Source organism: Cebus imitator, unplaced genomic scaffold (assembly GCF_001604975.1).
Source record: "Cebus imitator isolate Cc_AM_T3 unplaced genomic scaffold, Cebus_imitator-1.0 Scaffold214, whole genome shotgun sequence".
NCBI classification, from domain to species: Eukaryota; Metazoa; Chordata; class Mammalia; order Primates; family Cebidae; genus Cebus; species Cebus imitator.
The window spans coordinates 3,391,367-3,408,836 of record NW_016107529.1 but is presented as its reverse complement, the minus strand read 5'-3'; the positions used below and the strand labels follow the sequence as shown (position 1 = coordinate 3,408,836).

General features: G+C 47.2%; 1 protein-coding gene across 2 annotated transcripts; it reads right to left on the bottom strand.

Moving 5' to 3' along the window:
- Positions 1 to 5,275: 5,275 nt before the first annotated feature.
- On the bottom strand, positions 5,276 to 12,014 carry GPX7 (glutathione peroxidase 7). 2 transcript variants are annotated; one of them, XM_017548807.2, is made up of 3 exons: positions 11,803 to 12,004; positions 7,360 to 7,621; positions 5,276 to 6,056 (listed from the first exon to the last, which is right to left on the bottom strand). In XM_017548807.2, the coding sequence occupies exons 1-3, from the start codon at positions 11,944 to 11,946 to the stop codon at positions 5,893 to 5,895; spliced, it is 570 nt and encodes a 189-aa protein (XP_017404296.1). In that variant the 5' UTR covers positions 11,947 to 12,004; the 3' UTR covers positions 5,276 to 5,892. The 2 variants fall into 2 exon arrangements, with proteins under 2 accessions (XP_017404296.1, XP_017404297.1); XM_017548808.2 differs by lacking the exon at positions 5,276 to 6,056 and adding an exon at positions 6,064 to 6,733 and having other exon boundaries at positions 11,803 to 12,014.
- Between the last annotated feature and the right edge of the window lie 5,456 nt (positions 12,015 to 17,470).

The following is a 17,470-nucleotide window of genomic DNA, read 5'->3' as shown; positions in this document are numbered from 1 at the left end:
TTTTTTTTGAGATGGAGTCTCACTCTGTTGCCCAGGCTGGAGTATAATGTCGCTATCTAGGCTCACTGCAACCTCTGCCTCCCAGGTTCAAGCAATTCTCTTGCCTCAGCCTCTCCAGTAGCTAAGACAACAGGCGCGAGCCACCACCCCCAGCTAATTTTTGTATTTTTAGTAGAGACGGGGTTTCACCATGTTGGCCAGACTGGTCTCGAACTCCTGACCTCAGGCAATCCACCTGCCTCAGCCTCCCAAAGTACTGGGATTACAGGCGTGAGTCACCGCACCCGGCTGCAGCCTACTTCTACCAGTAGTTCAATGTCTGCCTCTGCTCCAGGGTTTATTTCTGGCCGTCAGATTTGGGACTCTAAGGAAGGTCTTCTCATACCTATAGAAGATAGGTGCTGTCATGCTAGGTCAGGTCACATCATTTCTCACTTAGATTCCACAAGGCCCTGCCTGATCTGGCATCTGCCTACCTCTCTGGTCCTTCGCTTTATCATGTGGCTCCATCATATCAACCTCTTCTTTCCTTTGGGCTTTTGCTCAAACCACTCTATCTGCTTAGGACTTCCCTATCTTTTTTCCCTAACTCTTATTAAAATTTCAGCTTTCAGCTTTAACGTCATTCCTTAGGGAAGTCTCTGAATCCCACAATAGGTCAAGTGCCACTTTTATACATGCTCACAGCTCCTTATACTTATAATCCCGGTGCTTATCATAATTGTAATCATATAATAATTAAAATAGTTATTTAATGTTTATCTTTTCCACTATTCTCTAAGTGCCGTAACAGCTAGAAACATGCCCATTTTGTTTGCTGATGTATTGTTAGAACTTAGAGAGAACTTGAGAGCTATGCAGTGCTTTAGAAATATTTGTTGATGAATGAAAGTCCCTTCCAGTCACAACATTCTAGGAAGTCTCCCCCAGCCTGGCTCAGAGAAGGAAATAAGTAATTAGAATGGGACCTCCTTTTCTCTCAGGACCTGGGGCCGTTGATGTTGAAAGAGAATCATTTTGGGATAAGAGGAGAGTTCAGCAAAAGACAAAGGCTTGTAATATTCCATATCCAGAAATGACAGCCTCCCCAAAGTCCTAACGGGTGGTTTCTGACTTGCTAATGTACTCTAAACTCAGAAGAAATCTAAGGGATCAGGTAACTAAAATATTGATTAAGGCAGGGCATGGCGGCTCATACCTGTAATGCTAGCACTTTAGGAGGCCAAGGTGGGCAGATCGCTTGAGCCCAGGAGTTCAAGACCAGCCTGGGCAACATGTTGAAAACCCATCTCTACAAAAAATACAAAAATTAACCAGACATGGTGGTGCACACATGTGGTCCCAGCTACTCGGAAGGCTGAGGTGGGAGGATTGCCTAAGCTAGGAGGTCAAGGCTGCAGTGAACTGTGATTGCACCACTGCTCTCCAGCCTGTGTGAGACAGTAAAACCTTGTTTCAAAGCAAAAACCAAAAAAAAAAAAAAAAAAAAAAAAAGGAAAAAGGAAGGGAGGGAGGGAGGGAGGGAAATTTGATTAATAACTAAGGCATAGCAAATACTGTTAAACTGCTAAGTCCTACTATATACTCTAATAAAATAAAGTATTTGGCTTGTAAATAAGGTGTTAGAAGATAATTAAGGTGTTGGTAGATAAATAATAACTACTCAAGTGTTATTTGATAACCAAGGGATTAATTTAAAAGCAAGATCTTAGCAGATACTGGTTAACCAATGACTAAGGTGACTGTTGATAAGGATTTAAAGTAACTTTTTCAAACTAGAGGACTCTTGCATGTGTTAGAGGGGGCTTGAGAACAGCAGAAAGCTGATAAAGTCCATAGGACTGCAGGGCTCATTGGGAGCATATAAAGTTCTCAGCTGGACTCTAAATTTCTGGGGAAATGGGTTTGCTCATCTTTGGTTTCCAAATAGGGGCTAGGCAGGAGCAGGCATGGAGTTGGTGTTCCAAATGTGTATGACGTAATTTAATTTCATCTATTAAGGGCCTAGCACTGTGCTCAGGAGAGGGAAGGGAGGGCAGTTGCCTAAATGATGGGAATAGAGTGTGATAATTACGTGGGGTGTGAAAGAGAAGGCTCCAGGGGCTGCCAAGGCGGGGTGGAAGAGCAGATGTGTCAGGGAGAGATGAGGGTGAATTTAGTCCTGGACATGTTGAATTGAGGTATCTGTAGAGATCCACAGGAGGCAGGTGGGTGGGAGTCCTGCATGGATATAGACATTTGGGTGTCATCAGGGTGTAGATGGTGGTCAAAACCATGGGAAAAAGTGAGCTGGCTATGGAAGGGTATATGGGGTGCGAAATTAGATCAGACTGGAACTCCACGGAAGACCAGCAGGGAAGGGGTGGGTAGAGAAGGGAGAGACATTGATACTGAGAAGGAAGGAACACTTAGAGAGATGGGGGGAACTAAGAGCAGAGGCAAGAACACCAAGGGACTAGCATGTGCCAGGGAGAAGAGCAGAGTCTGCAGTGTCCCGTTCAGCTGAGAGCTCAAGGAGGACAAGGTGAGAGATGTTCATTGGTTTTAGAGATAAAGCGCTAAGTGATGGCCTTGGTGAGCACAGTGAGGAGAGGCAGACCTACAGGTGGTGGAGACAGTGGGTACGGAGGGAGGGAGGTAGCTGCAGGAGACAATGGTTCCCAGATGTCCAATGTGAACATGTCTAGAGCTGGGCTTCACTGTGTGTGTGTGCATGCACATGAGCACATGCAGAGCTGCAGCTCAGAGGAGGGTGTATAAGGGCAGCTGAGAGGCCACCATGGGAGGGGCTGTGGTCACCCCATGAACAGCCTTCACTTTATTCTGGTTAGCTTTTGAGAAGCACCATGAAGGGAGACTGTGAAAATTCTAAGCACAGTTCAACCCTTTCATTGTCCAGTAAGAAAACGGAGAACAGCAGAGAGGGAAGAATTTGCTGTGAGTCAGAGGCACAACCAGGACTTGAAGCTGAGTCTCCAGACTTCTAAAAGAGTGACCTTGGATAAAGTAGACCTGAAATTTTCATTGGCTAATGAATTATCTACCAGTGACTCTGCCCATCACCCCATTTTTTAAAAGACAGTATCTTGCTCTGTTGCTTAGGTTAGACTGCAGTGGCATGATCATAGCTCACTGTAGCCTCAAACTCCCAGGCTCAAGTGACTCGCCTGACTCAGCCTCCTGAGTAGCTGGGACTACAGTTGTGCACCAACACACCTGGCTAATTTTGGGATTTTTTGTACAGATGAAGTCTCACTATGTTTCCCAGGCTGCACCCCAATTTTTAGCAGCCTCTTTTCATATTTATATAAGGTGAAATAGGATCTGACATACAAAATTAAAACATTACAGAAACTTAATGAAAATGACTCCTGTTACCCCACCTCAGCCCTTCATAGACAACTACCACTAAGAGTTTGGTCTATATTTTTCCCTCTCTCCCTCCTACTTAACATTGTAAATGTTTTAAAAACTTGGGACAGGATCTCACTCCCATTGCCCAGGCTGGAGTGTAGTGGGGCAAACATAGCTCACTGCAGCCTCAACCTCCTGGGCTCAGACAATCCTCCTGCCTCAGCCTCCTGAGTAGCTAGCACTACAGGTGTGAGTGATCATGCCTGGATAATTAAAATTTTTTTTTTGCAGAGACAGGGTCTTTCCATGTTGCCCAGACTGGTCTTGAACTCCTGGACTCAAGCAATCCTCCTGCCTCTGCCTCCCAAAGTGCTGGGATTACAGGCAGAAACCACCGCGCCCGGCCCCATTGTAAATTTTTAATAAAAACATTATACCTGTTCATATTGGCTTTTCTGGGTATGTGCATATGTTCATTCTGTTTTGCAACTTATCCTTTTTTCACTTTTGCACAACTTTCTATGGTAGCATATAGAGACTTAATTCATTATTTTTTTTTTGAGATGGAGTCTCTCCCTGTCACCCAGACTGGAATGCAATGGTGCGATCTTGGCTCATTGCAACCTCTGCCTCCCGGGTTCAAGCAATTCTCCTGCCTCAGCGTCCCGAGTAGCTGGGATTACAGGCATGCCACCACACCCAGCTAATTTTTTGTATCTTTAGTAGAGACAGGGTTTCACCATGTTGGCCAGGCTAGTCTCAAACTCCTGACCTCATGATCCACCCACCTTGGCCTCTCAAAGTGCTGGGATTACGGGTGTAAACCACCGTGCCTGGCCCAATGCATTCATTTTAATATTAGTTTATAATTTTGCTTTGTACCATAATTTACTAACAGACTTTTTTTTTGAGACAAGGTCTCCTCTGTCATCCAGGCTGAGTGTAGTGGCATGATGACAGTTCGCTGCAGCCTTGACCTCCCGGCTCTGGCAATTCTCTCACCTCAGCCTCCTGATAGCTGGGACTACAGGCACGCACCCCCATGCCCAGCTATTTCTTTTTTTGTTTTGGAGAGGTGGGGTCCCACTATGCTGCATGGTGGCGTGTGCCTGTAGTCCTTGCTACTCAGGAGGCTGAGCTTGCAGTGAGCTATGATCAAGGCACTCTTCTTTAGCCTGGGCAACAGGGTGTGACTCTCTCTTCAAACAAAAAACAAAACAAAAGTTATGAACATTTTGTTTTAAAATGTATTGGCAAATCATCCTCCAAACACTTGCGCCAGTTTATTGTCCCACAGTTTATGTGAATGCCCATTTCCTCACATCTCTGGCAACCAGGGGTATTATCATTAAAAAAAAATCTTTTGAACTTGAATGAGGCTAGAGATCTTTTCATATTCTTATTATCCACCTATATTCTTCTGTGAATTATTTATTCATCTCCTTTGCCTATTTGTTATTGAGGTGTACTTTTGGCTAGTGGATTACTCAGTGGATTTTTTTTTTTTTTTTTTTTTTGAGACAGAGTCTCTCTCTGCTGCCCAGGCTTGAGTGCAGTGGCATGATCTCAACTCACTGCAACATCCACCTCCTGAGTTCAAGCTATTCTCCTGCCTCAGCCTCCCAAGTAGCTGGAATTACAGGCAACCACCATTATGCCTGGCTAATTTATATGTTTTTGTAGAGATGAGGTTTCACCATGTTGACCAGGCTGGTCTCTAACTCTTGACCTCAGGTGATCTGCCCACCTTGGCCTCCCAAAGTACTAGGATTACAAGAGTAAGCCACTGTGCCTGGCCACTCAGTGAATTCTTATTGGACAATAATGATTGGCTTGATTGAAAAAAACCAAAGGCCTGGCAGCCTTTGTGCCAAACTGCTAACACTGTTTACCTCTAGGGAGCAAAACTATGGGAAATGAGGAGGGTACTTTCATTTTTATTTTATATCATGAGTTATTGTTTGGATTTTTACAATGAACTTGCATTTCTTTTGTAATGAAGAAAATAATACAGAGGAAACAACAACTAAACCTTGGCCTGGATTCTGATTGGCTGGAAATTCATGTTGGATTCAAGTGTTTATTGATAACAAGTTATTTTTTGGTTTATATGCAAAAATTGTTTATTGAATGCCTCCTATTTGGCTGGCACTGCCTAGGCACTTTCACAGATATTTTACCCTAATGCTCACAACAGCCCTGTGAGGTAAGAATCGGTCCCAGTTTACAGAGGCCTTGGGTGGGAGATTATTGCTTGATATACTTCTATTTGCCACACATTTTCATTGGCAAGAGGTTCTTACTGGCTGGTGATTCACTGGTCAAGAGTTCTCATTGGCCAGGAGTTCCTATTTGCTGCTGTAAGATTCAAATAATCAAAATACTAGAATTTTCCCCCCACAGGAATGATGGGACCAGTGGCATAAGAGTGAAGAAGGAGAGTCACTGGGTCTCTCCCTTTGAAGCACCATTTGAGTTTGCATTGGTCAGCCCCGCACAGGTGGGCGGGATGAGGTGGCGGAGGAAGAGACGCAGTGGTTATAAGTCTTCTCGCTTCCGTAGGATGAGCTTCCTCACAAGTGCTGCGATCTGGGGTCTGATCTCCTCCACTGACACGGTTGGGTCCCAAGCCCCTACCACCTTTCCATCTGGGGCTACAAGGTATTTCCAGAAGTTCCAGATGGGCTCCTTCCCAGAAGTCTCTAGAGAAAAAGGAAGAAGGAAAGCCAAGTGTGCTAGCCTGCCTACCCTCTCCTGGAACTTCACTCTCGGTGTCCATCTTTCCCTGGTGGCAGCTAATCCTGATGCCCAGTCCACACTGCAGACCACTCCAACCAGAATGTCTGCAGATGAGGCTCAGGCATCAGCATTTTTCAAAAGTTCTCTGGGAGATTCCAGTATGGGCCAAGGTTGAGAATGACTGCTTTAGGATTCTGTGATGTGTCTGATAAAGCGATATCAAATCCTCCTTTATTGATGACCTCGAACTACTGAATAGTCTACACCCTATTCTCTAATTCAGTTTTAATGGTTTCCAAATGTTAGTCTGTGGACTGATTGCATCAGAATCACTGCGGGGCAGGGGAGTGCTTAAAATAAGATTCTTGGGCCCTACTTCAGTAGGTCTCAGGCTTGTGCATTTTTAAGCGCTCCCCAGGTGGTTCTAAAAGCAAGGCCAGGTTTGATCTATAACTGTGCTAACTGGGAAAGAACTAATAAAAGAACACAGAGAAGAAAACAAACATTAGGACTGACCCACAGAGCAAAATGCAAACCTGCCTCTGTAAGGGACTTTTTGTTTGCTGCACTGTTGCTTCTCATTTACACCTCCAGGTGAATGGGTTGCAGGGTGGGGTGCTGGCAAGGGATACAAAGGCCGCTGGAAGGACGGAGTGAGAAAAGGCAAAAATAGGGCCTCCAAAGGAGGAGAAGGCCTGAGGGAAGAAACAGGGTCATAACGACAAGCTTAGCCCATGACCCCATTCTATGGCTCTGAGGCTTCTGCAGCTGGAGAAGGGATCTATTTCTCAAATGTTAAGATCTGGTATTTTAGCTCAGAAGGTCTCCCTCCATGGCCTAAGACTCCACCACTGACCAAGGGTGGAGATGCCTGTCAGCCATCTTGGTCAGCTTTCTCCAGGCAGGTGGCATCCTCTGTCTATGCCTTGGTTTCTCCATCATAAGTCCATAAACTCATCTAATTCACAGTGACTCAAATGTCTCCTTCTAGGAGCCCCTGAATGTGAAAACAGGATCCTAGAAAAGTCCAAAACAGGATCCCTTTTGAGGGAGAAGTGAGAGGCAGCAGGTATGGAGATATTCTTAGGCAGGAATACCCCTTAGCTTGTACCTGCCTTCACTCTCCTCAAAGATTAGTGCTGGAGCAAAGCATCAGTCCACCTGGGGCCCCAGGTCACCCAGCCAGCCAGTGGCTTCTGCTGCCCAAGGAGCCATGGCCTCAGCCAGCTGAGGGAGGTGTGAGGGGATGAAGAGACCAGGACTCACGGGCCAGGTACTTGAAGGCAGGATGGGCACCGGTACCAGTTACTGCAATCTTGCTAAACATGGGGAATGAGACACTGTAGGTGCGGCGGGCAAAGCTCTCAATCTCCTTGTTGCTGTCAGGCTCCTGTTGGCCAAACTGGTTGCAGGGGAAGGCAAGCACGTTGAAGTGGTGGGGACCCAGGTCCCGCTGCAGCTGCTGCAGGGCTCGGTAGTGCTGATCTGTGAAGCCGCACTCGCTGGCCACATTCACCACCAGGGACACCTGTATGACAGAAACAAAACAAAACAGAGCCCAGACAACCCAGTGAAGAGGCATGAACCTGTACATGCCCTGACACGTCCACATACGTGACTCCCTCAACAGTTAATACTGCCTCACACATACAAGAACATAGTGTACACATATGTAAATGTGTGTCCAGTGTTCTCACACATACACAGACACATGCACACAGACAGGCACATACGAAATCAAACATTCAGGGGCTTACAAATGTGTGCACACATACAGGAACATCTGTGAATGTATGTTCACCGATAATAATACACATAAATAGGTATGCACATGTGCCATGATACAAACACATATGAGCAAACACCACACATACACCCCCCGACACAGCACATCCGCAGACAGAGGCACATATACTGGTGAATACACACTGAGAGCTGATAAGAGGGGTTACAAAGGCAGACCTGGGCTCAATTTTTGGCTCAGTCAGCTAGCATTCACCACTCAGCATTGTGGTTGCCTGTATATGTGTCAGTCTCCCTTCTAGAATGTGAACCTATGGAGGGAAGGAGTTATGTCCACTTCATCTTTGGGCCTGGCGTATGAAAAAGTTTTCAGTGTCAGCTGAATAAGTGTGCACATAAACACAAACACCTGCATGGGAACATAGACAGGTTTTCTTGAGAAAAGAAACCCCAGGGCAATCCCTTTTTGTCCCCCTCCTCTCCAGTAAATCAATACCACTTTTTTGGTTGTTTTTTTGAGACAAGGTCTCTAGCTGGAGCAATGGCATGAGCATAAAAGGATATGCCCCTAACAGTTTGCAGTCTCAAGCTCCTGAGCTAAAGTGATCCTCCCGCCACATCCTCCCAAATAACTAGGACTACAGGCTCGCGCCATCACACCTGGCTAATTTTTAAATTTTTACTTTTGGTAGAGACAGGTCTCTCCATGTTGCCCAGGCTGGACTCAAACTCTTACCCTCAGGCAATCCTACCAATTCAGCCTCCCAAAGTACTAGGATTACAGTTATGAACCACCACGTCTGGCCTACCACTTTCTTTGATCACTAGACAATTCCTAAATTCATTAAAGCCTTTAGGCAATAAATATAAAGCTGGCTAACAGAACTTGATTATAATACTGCAATTAGAATTTTGGCTCCAATGCTATGTTTTCAGCTTCTTGCTATATATTATTAAAGGATTTTAAACCCTCCCCTGTGCCCGGGCAGCCTAGTCCTATCTTCCGTTCTCAGCCAAACCACTATTGACATTTGGGTCAGGTAATTCTTTGTTGTTCAGGGGATATCCTATTTATTCATTGTCAGATGTTTGGCAGCACCCCTGGCCTCTACCCACTAGATGCCTAGTCTTGACAATCAAAAATGTCTCCAGGCATTGCCAACTGTGTCCTGAGGGAAAAATCACCCCTAGTTGAGAACCACTGGGCTAGATGACTGAACCACTGAGCTGTACGTTGGCACCCTACCTCCACCAGGTGAGAAAGGACCAGGCATGGGCCTGGGGCCACTGGCTATTAGAACAACCTCCTCAATCTGAGGTCAGCATACACCATACTCTGCCTGGAATGGTGAGAAACTAGGACTCATAAGTCTCTTCCTTCTGTTTTTTCTTCCTTTTTTCCCTTTTTCCCCCCTACTGGATCCCTGGGCAAGGGGAAAATTAAAGCTTGCTTTTTTTTTTTTTTTTGAGATGGAGTCTTGCTCTGTTGCCCAGGCTGGAGTACAGTGGTGCGATCTCGGCTCACTGCAACCTCTGCCTCTCCTGCCTCGGCTTCCTGAGTAGCTGGGATTACAGGCACACATGCCACCATGCCTGGCTAATTTTTGTATATTTTTAGTAGAGACAGGTTTTCACCGTGTTGGCCAGGCTGATCTCAAACTCCTGACCTTGTGATCTGCCTGCCTCGGCCTCCCAAAATGCTGAGATTACAAGTGTGAGCCACCACACCTAGCCAAAGCTTGCTTATTTTTAACTCACATCTTGCATGTCTGCCCATACTTTTAGACGGGGGAAAATCTGGCTTCTAGTTCCATCCCTGAAACCAAAACACAGACAGACACACCCAAGTACACACAGTTAATTTTCATATATACATATACAAGCACAGACAGACTGAAATTTTTATACAGAAGAAACAAACTATTCCCAAACACACACACACACACACACACACACACACACACACTCTACACTCAGGCCTACCAGTACATACATAACCCCACACATTCCCAAATGGTCACTCATTCATCCATACTGGTCTAAATGACTATGGTCCCAATTAGCCTGAAGGCATCAACCACGTCAATCTTGCCCATGGCTATGTCACTAAAGCTGGGCCCAGTGTCAGACATATAGTAGGAGCCAGGAAATGTCTGCCGGTGAAGGAAGGAGCATATTGCCCTAGCAGCAGGCATAGCTTGGGTTAACTCTGCACCAGTTACAGCTTCTCTGGACTTATGGTTCCCTGGTTTACCGCTGAACTTGGCAACTAAGGGCATAGATGCTGGAGCTGGACTGTCTGGGTTCATATTCTAATTCTCTTACTAGCTGTGTGACCTTGTCCTATTTTTGCCTTAGTCCTTATTACTACTGGGAATTACCTTGTGCATTTCTCAGTTCCTTGTTTATTGTTTCTTTCTTCTCCTCCCCCCATGTAAGCTCCATTAAAGCGGAAATGTATCTGTTTTATTCACCAATGTATCCCCAGGGCCTGGCCTAGTATTTAGTTAGTATACAGTAGGAGCTCTGCTTAACTAGCAGAGCTGGTCAAGCGCTACCTGGGGCTCTCTGGTGAGCTTCCCTAGAGAGAATGGGAGGCCTGCATTGAAACTTGCCCTGTTCTTGGTTCTTTTCCCTGAGTCCTGAATAAGGTTCCTGCTGGGATCCACCAAACACAGATGCAAAGCACTCTACAGTTTACAAAGTATACCTACACTGTCAGCTTATTTGAAACTCATGACACTGTGGGGGACAGTCAGGACAGGGATTACTGCCCCCAGCACTCCCAGCATAATCGAAAATTTCAAGGTTTATAGAGTACTGCCTTCACTAAAGATGGTGTTGCTCCCAGGAGAATGCTGACATCCATTTTTGTGTGGTTCATCCAAAACTAGTCGCTGGCCCACCTGTTCATTAGAGTTCAAGTCCCCAGCCATCTCACCAGAGTCCCCAGGTCCATCCTGAGGAGGCCCACTCTGAGAGTTCTTCATTGCACTGTGACAATGTGACATCTAGGCCTCTCAATGTAGTGTTCAAGGTCCCGCCTGGTCCCTTGCTAACCTTTTCAGCCTCATCTTCCGCCACTCTTAGCCTCCAGCTTTAGACTCTTTCAAGTACAACAGCTGAAACTCCTGGTCCCACCACTCCCCACCCTTCTTGCTGTTTGCTTGTTAGTCTGGGTAAAATCCACTTGTGTTCAAAGACTCAACCCAGACACCCTTCCTCTCCGAAATCCTCCCTGAGCTTAGATTCCCGCTTGGTAAGGAGTGGTCAATTAGCCTGGATGACTCTTATCTCTCCCCCTCAGCTACCATCTAAGGACTTGGCCTGGAGAGGACTCCGGATGGAGGGCGGTGGCGGTGGGATTCTCTTCCAGGCTCTGTCTTTCTAGTGCAGTGTGACCTCGTGCGAATGCCTGCCCTCTCCGGGCCTTTGTGCCCTCTCCCAAGGATGATCCGCGTGAGGTCTCCGTGCATCTGAAATAACTCCCTCTGCCCTGCACATCCATCTCCACAGTGTTCCTCACTGGACTCCGAATCAGCCACTCCCCGTTCCAGATGCGGAAAGTGGGGACCGGAGGGAGCAAGGCCGTAAGATGCTACGGTTACTTTTCCCACCCGTGAATAGCAAAGGCTGCGCAGTGGTACCCGGCCTCCCGGCGAAGGTGTGGACCCCGCTGCCCGAAGGTGCCCGAAGGTGCCCGTAGCGAAGTGGCTAGGACTGCGAGCGCTTCGGGTTCCTCCGCGCCAGGGCCGTGCCACGTAGCCGCGGGGCGGGCGGGGCGCGGGATGGGGGCGCCGCGCCGGGGGTCACAGCTGAGTGGGGCAGGGGCCGGGGTCTGGCGGCCGCGCGGCCGGGGCGCCCTCGGAGCCACCCCGCTCAGGGGTCCGGGCTGTAGGGCGCCCCCAGCAGGCCCCACCAGGGTGAGGCCGGGCCGCGCGGCGCCGCCAGACCCCGCGCACTCACCGAGCCGCGGTACTTCTCCAGCGATACCAGTTTGCCCCGGATGTTGACCGCCTTGAAGTCGTAGAAGTCCTGCTCCCGCTGCGCGCAGGCCGCGGTCCACAGGAGCAGCCACGCCGCCGCCACCGCCGCCGCCACCACCACCATGGCTCGCTCCCGGGGTGGCGGCGTCGCGAGGGCTGAGACGGGGCGGGCGGGCCCGGCGCGGGGGGTGGGAGGAGGTGGCAACGGCGCTGCTCGGCCCGCGAGACAGGACGCGCCCCCTTCTCGTTCTCCGCAGGCGGTGGATGACTGGCTCTGGGCCTCAGTTTCCCCGTCTGTCCTGGGGCAGCGCCCTCCTGTACCGGACCTCAGAGCCAGGGTTTCAGGATTCTTCCCCTGAGACCAGAGTTCGTTTCAGTGAGCCTCCCTCTTGTCCCAGGATGCAGAGACTTGGCACGAACAGGGAGACAAAAGTCTGAGAGCTCAGCTTCTCATTCGTGCGGCGGCCTTAGGCTGGTCTGGTCACGCCCCAACTCTGGCCTCAGTTTCTCCGCATGTTTAGTGGGACTAATCTCCCTTCCTGATCCACCTCTTCAGTATAGGATAGAAGTAATAGAAAAACGAATACGAAACACTTTAACAGTTGAATGGTGCCTCCAAACTTCAGGTGAACGAATGAATATTCCCTGAAAGTGATGGCTGAGAGAAAGAGAAGAGAGACTGAGGGCCTGTTGCAGGTTAGGTCCCCAGGAAGCAGATTCTGAGATGGAGATTGGAGTGTAGGATGTTGATGAGGGGGCAATACGCGTGGGAATACGCATGGGAAGGAAGGGAGGGAACAGGAGTGGCAAAAGGCGAAAGTAGTGAGCTCCATGCAGGCCTGAAGACAGTCTTAGCTGACCCTACAAGGACTCTGGAGCTAGAGTGGTCCATCAGTTGAGCTAAGATGGTCAAGTCTTTTTTGTTTGTTTTTGTTTTTTCGTGTTTTCGTTTTTGTTGTTGTTATTGTTTGTTTTTAGACAGAGCCTTGCTCTGTCGCCAGGCACCAGGCTGGAGTGCAGTGGTGTGATCTCGGCTCACTGCAACATCAGCCTCCCGGGTTCAAGCAATTCTCCTGCCTCAGCCTTCCGAGTAGCTGGGACTATAGGTGCGCGCCACCGCGTCCAGCTAATTTTTGTATTTTAGTGGAGACGCGGTTTCACTATGTTGGCCAGGATGGTCTCGATCTCTTGACCTCGTGATTCTCCCGCCTTGGCCTTCCAAAGTGCTGGGATTACAGGCGTGAGCCACCACGCCCGGCTGTGGTTCTTTTTGAGACGGAGCCTTGCTCTGTCGCCGGGCTGGAGTGCAGTGGCGCAATCTCGGCTTGCTGCAATCTCCACCTCCCCGGGTTCAAGTGATTCTCCTGCCTCGGCCTCCTGAGTAGCTGGGATTATAGGCGCGCACCACCAACGCTGGCTAATTTTTGTATTTTTAGTAGAGACGGGGTTTTACCATGTTGGCCAGGATGGTCTCGATCTCCTGACCTTGTGATCCACCCCCCCTTGGCCTCCCAAAGTGCTGGGATTACAGGCGTGAGACACCGCCTGGCCAATGGTCAGGTCTTTATACCCTGCCTTTACCAGTCTTTGGATGTGGGGCTACCTGCAAGGGGTGTGACAAGGGCCAAGATGGCCCTGTCTATGGAGAAGCTGACATTCTTTGTGTTGACAGCACTCATGGCTGGTGCCTGTCCTAAGTCCTCAGTGTTGGGGCATCTGGGCAGCACATCACAATGTCTCCCCTGCTCAGAACTCCCCTGCTGAGCCTGTGAAGTGTCAAGCATGGGGCTGGCTCCTGTACTAGTTTTCCAGAATCTCACAGGCTGATGTGAGAGAAACTAGGTAAACTGCAGATTTCATGTAACGTGGTAAGGGCTAAGCACTCTTGTGGTCATTCAACAAACACTTCTTGACCATCTGTTCTATGCCAAGTTTTGCTTTGGGTGTCTCTTAATGCAGAGATGAACAGAATGGGCATAGTCCCTATCCAGGGAGACACAGGAATTAAATAATTTATAAATAGCTCTAAAATTACTATTGTGGTTAGTACCACCTGACCTAGCCTGGAGGGCCAAGAAGGGCTTTCCAGAAAAAGGGAGCTCTGAAGAATGAGTAGAAATTGGCCAGGATGAAGCAAAGCACAAGTGCAAAGATTCTGAAGGGGAGAGGAACATGGTGCACTGAGTAACAAAGAAGGCTTGTTTGGTTGGAACAGAGAGCACAAAGGATGAGAGGGGAAGGTGGAGAGGCAGAGAGGAGTGAGATCACACAGAGCCTAGCAGGCCATAGTAAAGACTGTGGTCTTTAAACCAAGAAATAAAGGTTCTTTTTAGCAGGGAAGTATCACAGTGAGTCTTATGTTGTAGAAAAATCTCTTTCAACTGGGCCTGGTGGCTCACACCTGAAATCCCAGTGCTTTGGAAAGCCAAGGCAGGAGGATTGCTTGAGGCCAAGAGTTCAAGACCAGCTTCGGCAACATAACAAGAACTGTCTCTTAAAAAAATTTTAAAATGGCTGGGCGCAGTGGCTCACGCCTGTAATCCCAGCACTTTGGGAGGCCGAGGCAGGTGGATCACAAGGTCAGGAGTTCAAGACCAGCCTAGCCAACATGGTGAAACCCATCTCTACTAAATATACAAAAATTAGCTGGGCATGGTGATGTGTGCCTGTAATCCCAGCTACTCAGGAAGCAGAGGCAGTAGAATCGCTTGAACCCGGGAGTCGGAGGTTGCAGTGAGCCGAGATCGTGCCACTGCACCCCAGCCTGACAACAGAGCAAGACTCTGTCTCAATAAATAAATAAATAAAAATAAGGCTGGGTGTGGTGGCTGGCCTGTAATCCCAGCACTTTGGGAGGCCAAGGCGGGCAGATCACCTGAGGTCAGGAGTTTGAGACCAGCCTGGCCAACTTGGTGAAACCCCATCTCTACTAAAAATAGAAAAATTAGTTGGTCATGATGGCACGCGTCTGTAATCCCAGCTACTCAAGAGAGTGAGGCAGGAGAATTGCTTGAACCTGGGAGGCAGAGGTTGCAGTGAGCCAAGAGCACGCCACTACACTCCAACCTGGGCAACAGAGTAAGACCCTATCTCAAATAAATAAATATAAACAAATAATTAAAAAAATAAAGAAAGTAGAGGCAAAAGTATTTCCTGACAGGTGAAATATAGGGAATGAGGGAAAGACAAGAGTCACAGATGACTTTAAGGTTTTGGGTCAGAGTAACTGGAAGGGTGGAGTTGTCATTAATTGGGATGAGGATGCTTGTAGGGGGTTACTGGTTTGGGATGGAAAATCAAGAGCTCGGTTTGGACATGTTAAATTCGAGTTGCCTATTAGCAGTGGGAAACATTCACAAATTGGCTTGCCAGGAGAAAAAGGTGTGTGTGTGTAATAAGTTTATCATAAGGTGTACGGATATAAATGATGCATAGCACACAATTCACAAATAATAAAATATGTAGTACTTTTTGTAAATTCCATTGGCCAGTTCATTCCCACATAATGTTTTAATTGATGTCTGCCAAACTCTTATATCTATAGCCAACTAATGATTGCAATTGCTGAACATGTATAATTCCAAGATTAATGTTGGTTGTTATTTTCATTTCTCATTAATAGTAAGATGAAAGTGGAACAATAGAGATATGTGCCAGAACAAGAACACAGACAATAACACGAGTGCCTTCTTTGTGGAAGCTGAGAGTAGTTTCCAATACGGGAAGAATATTTACACTAATTTTTGTGTTATTCACAAAGTAATAGCAATAGACACAATATACTGTCAATTTAGTCTGTATTATTAACATTTTTCCATTACTTTCTTAAGTCTAGGCAATAAACAAAACAATAAATCAACCCCTAATAGGTAACATTTGCTAATGTGTGGCGTAATACTCCTACTCTGGTTGATTTTGACCTTCCAACATGATGTTACTGAACATGGAGTTAGGAAGAGCTGGGAGAATGGCACACCATTATGTAGTATTTCCACAATACAGATAAAATAGACATCAATATACTTGAGAACACAGAAAATAGAGTAAAACAATTAGTCGGCCGGGCACGGTGGCTCACGCCTGTAATCCCAGCACTTTGGGAGGCTGAGACGGGTGGATCACGAGGTCAAGAGATCGAGACCATCCTGGTCAACATGGTGAAACCCCGTCTCTACTAAAAATACAAAAAATCAGCTGGGCATGGTGGCGCATGCCTGTAATCCCAGCTACTCAGGAGGCTGAGGCAGGAGAATTGCCTGAACCCAGGAGGCGGAGGTTGCGGTGAGCCGAGATCGTGCCATTGCACTCCAGCCTGGGCAACAAGAGTGAAACTCCGTCTCAAAAAAAGAAAAAATAAAATAAATAAAACAATTAGTAAGTGATAAGTTTTGAATATTGTCTTTCTTTTTAACATAATGTCTTTAATTTTTAAAATGTAATTTAATTTTTAGGAATGGCTGTGGTTAGCAAGAGGCTAGCAAAAGTCCTGGAAACATAACAACTGACTCTAGGAGCTGGTTTCAGACACCATTCCTATCTCTAGTTCAATTGGATATATGAATCAGGAATTGGAAGAGATCTAAGGCAAGATATAAATTTAGGAGTGGGTTGGGCACAGTGGCTCACACCTGTAATCCCAGCACTTTGGGAGGCTGAGGCAGGTGGATCATCTGAGGTCAGGAGTTTGAGACCAGCCTGGCCAACATGGCGAAACCATGTCTTTAATACAAAAATTAGCTGGACACGGTGGTGGGCACCTATAATCCCAGCTACTTGTGGGGCTGAGGCAGGAGAATTGCCTAAGCCCAGGAGGTGGAGGTTGCAGTCAGCCGAGTTTGCGCCATTGCACTCCAGCCTGGGTGACAGAAAGCGAGACTCTGTCTCAAAAATACATACATACATAAATTTGGGAGTGAACAGCACACCGAGTATATAAAGCCATGGTACTGGATGATAATGGTGAGTTGTAATAGAGAGAAAAGAGAATCAAGGACAACCCTTGGAACTCCAACATTCAGCAGCAAGGAGATGAAGACACAAGGGAGCCAGAAGAAGACACTGAAAAAGGGTAGCCAGAAGAAGGACCAAAAAACCCAAAACAATGTGATGTCTTGGAGGCCAAGTGACGAATTTGTTCCAGGATGAAGAGAGTGATTAACTAGTAAAATCCTGTTGATAAATCTAGGAAGATTAAGGCTGAGACCCGAATATGGGATTTAGCAATTTAACCTTCAACCAATAAAGAAAATTAAACAAACAAAATCACATTTCCGTGCCTCTTTGCCATTCCTCATACTGCTCCCCCTGCCTATATTGTTTTCCGTTCCTTGTGCTTACAGCAAATTCCAATAGGGCTTCCAGGTTTTATCAGTCAGGGCCTCAATAGGAAACAGATGACACACTCAGATTAGGGCAATGTGAGGAAGGTTCATTTACAAAAGGACTAACTTCCAATGTGTGGGTGGGGTGTAGGAGAAGACAGGGATAGTTCAGGAATCTATCTGAACTGTTAACATCCTTGACCTGAATGGATGGGAAGAGGGAGGAAAGATTATGGAAACTGGAAAAAGAGACCTATACACCAAGCCATCTTGAAAGGGGTGTTCCTTTTTTGAGACAGTCTTTGTCACCCAGGCTGTAGTGCAGTG

Excerpts from the sequence above, each read along its gene's own strand:
- GPX7 (XM_017548807.2), bottom strand. The coding sequence starts at position 11,946 with ATGGTGGTGGTGGCGGCGGCGGTGGCGGCGGCGTGGCTGCTCCTGTGG. Across the intron at positions 7,622-11,802 it reads TGGAGAAGTACCGCGGCTCG|GTGTCCCTGGTGGTGAATGT; the intron begins GTGAGTGCGCGG and ends TCTGTCATACAG. Across the intron at positions 6,057-7,359 it reads TGCCTTCAAGTACCTGGCCC|AGACTTCTGGGAAGGAGCCC; the intron begins GTGAGTCCTGGT and ends CTTTTTCTCTAG.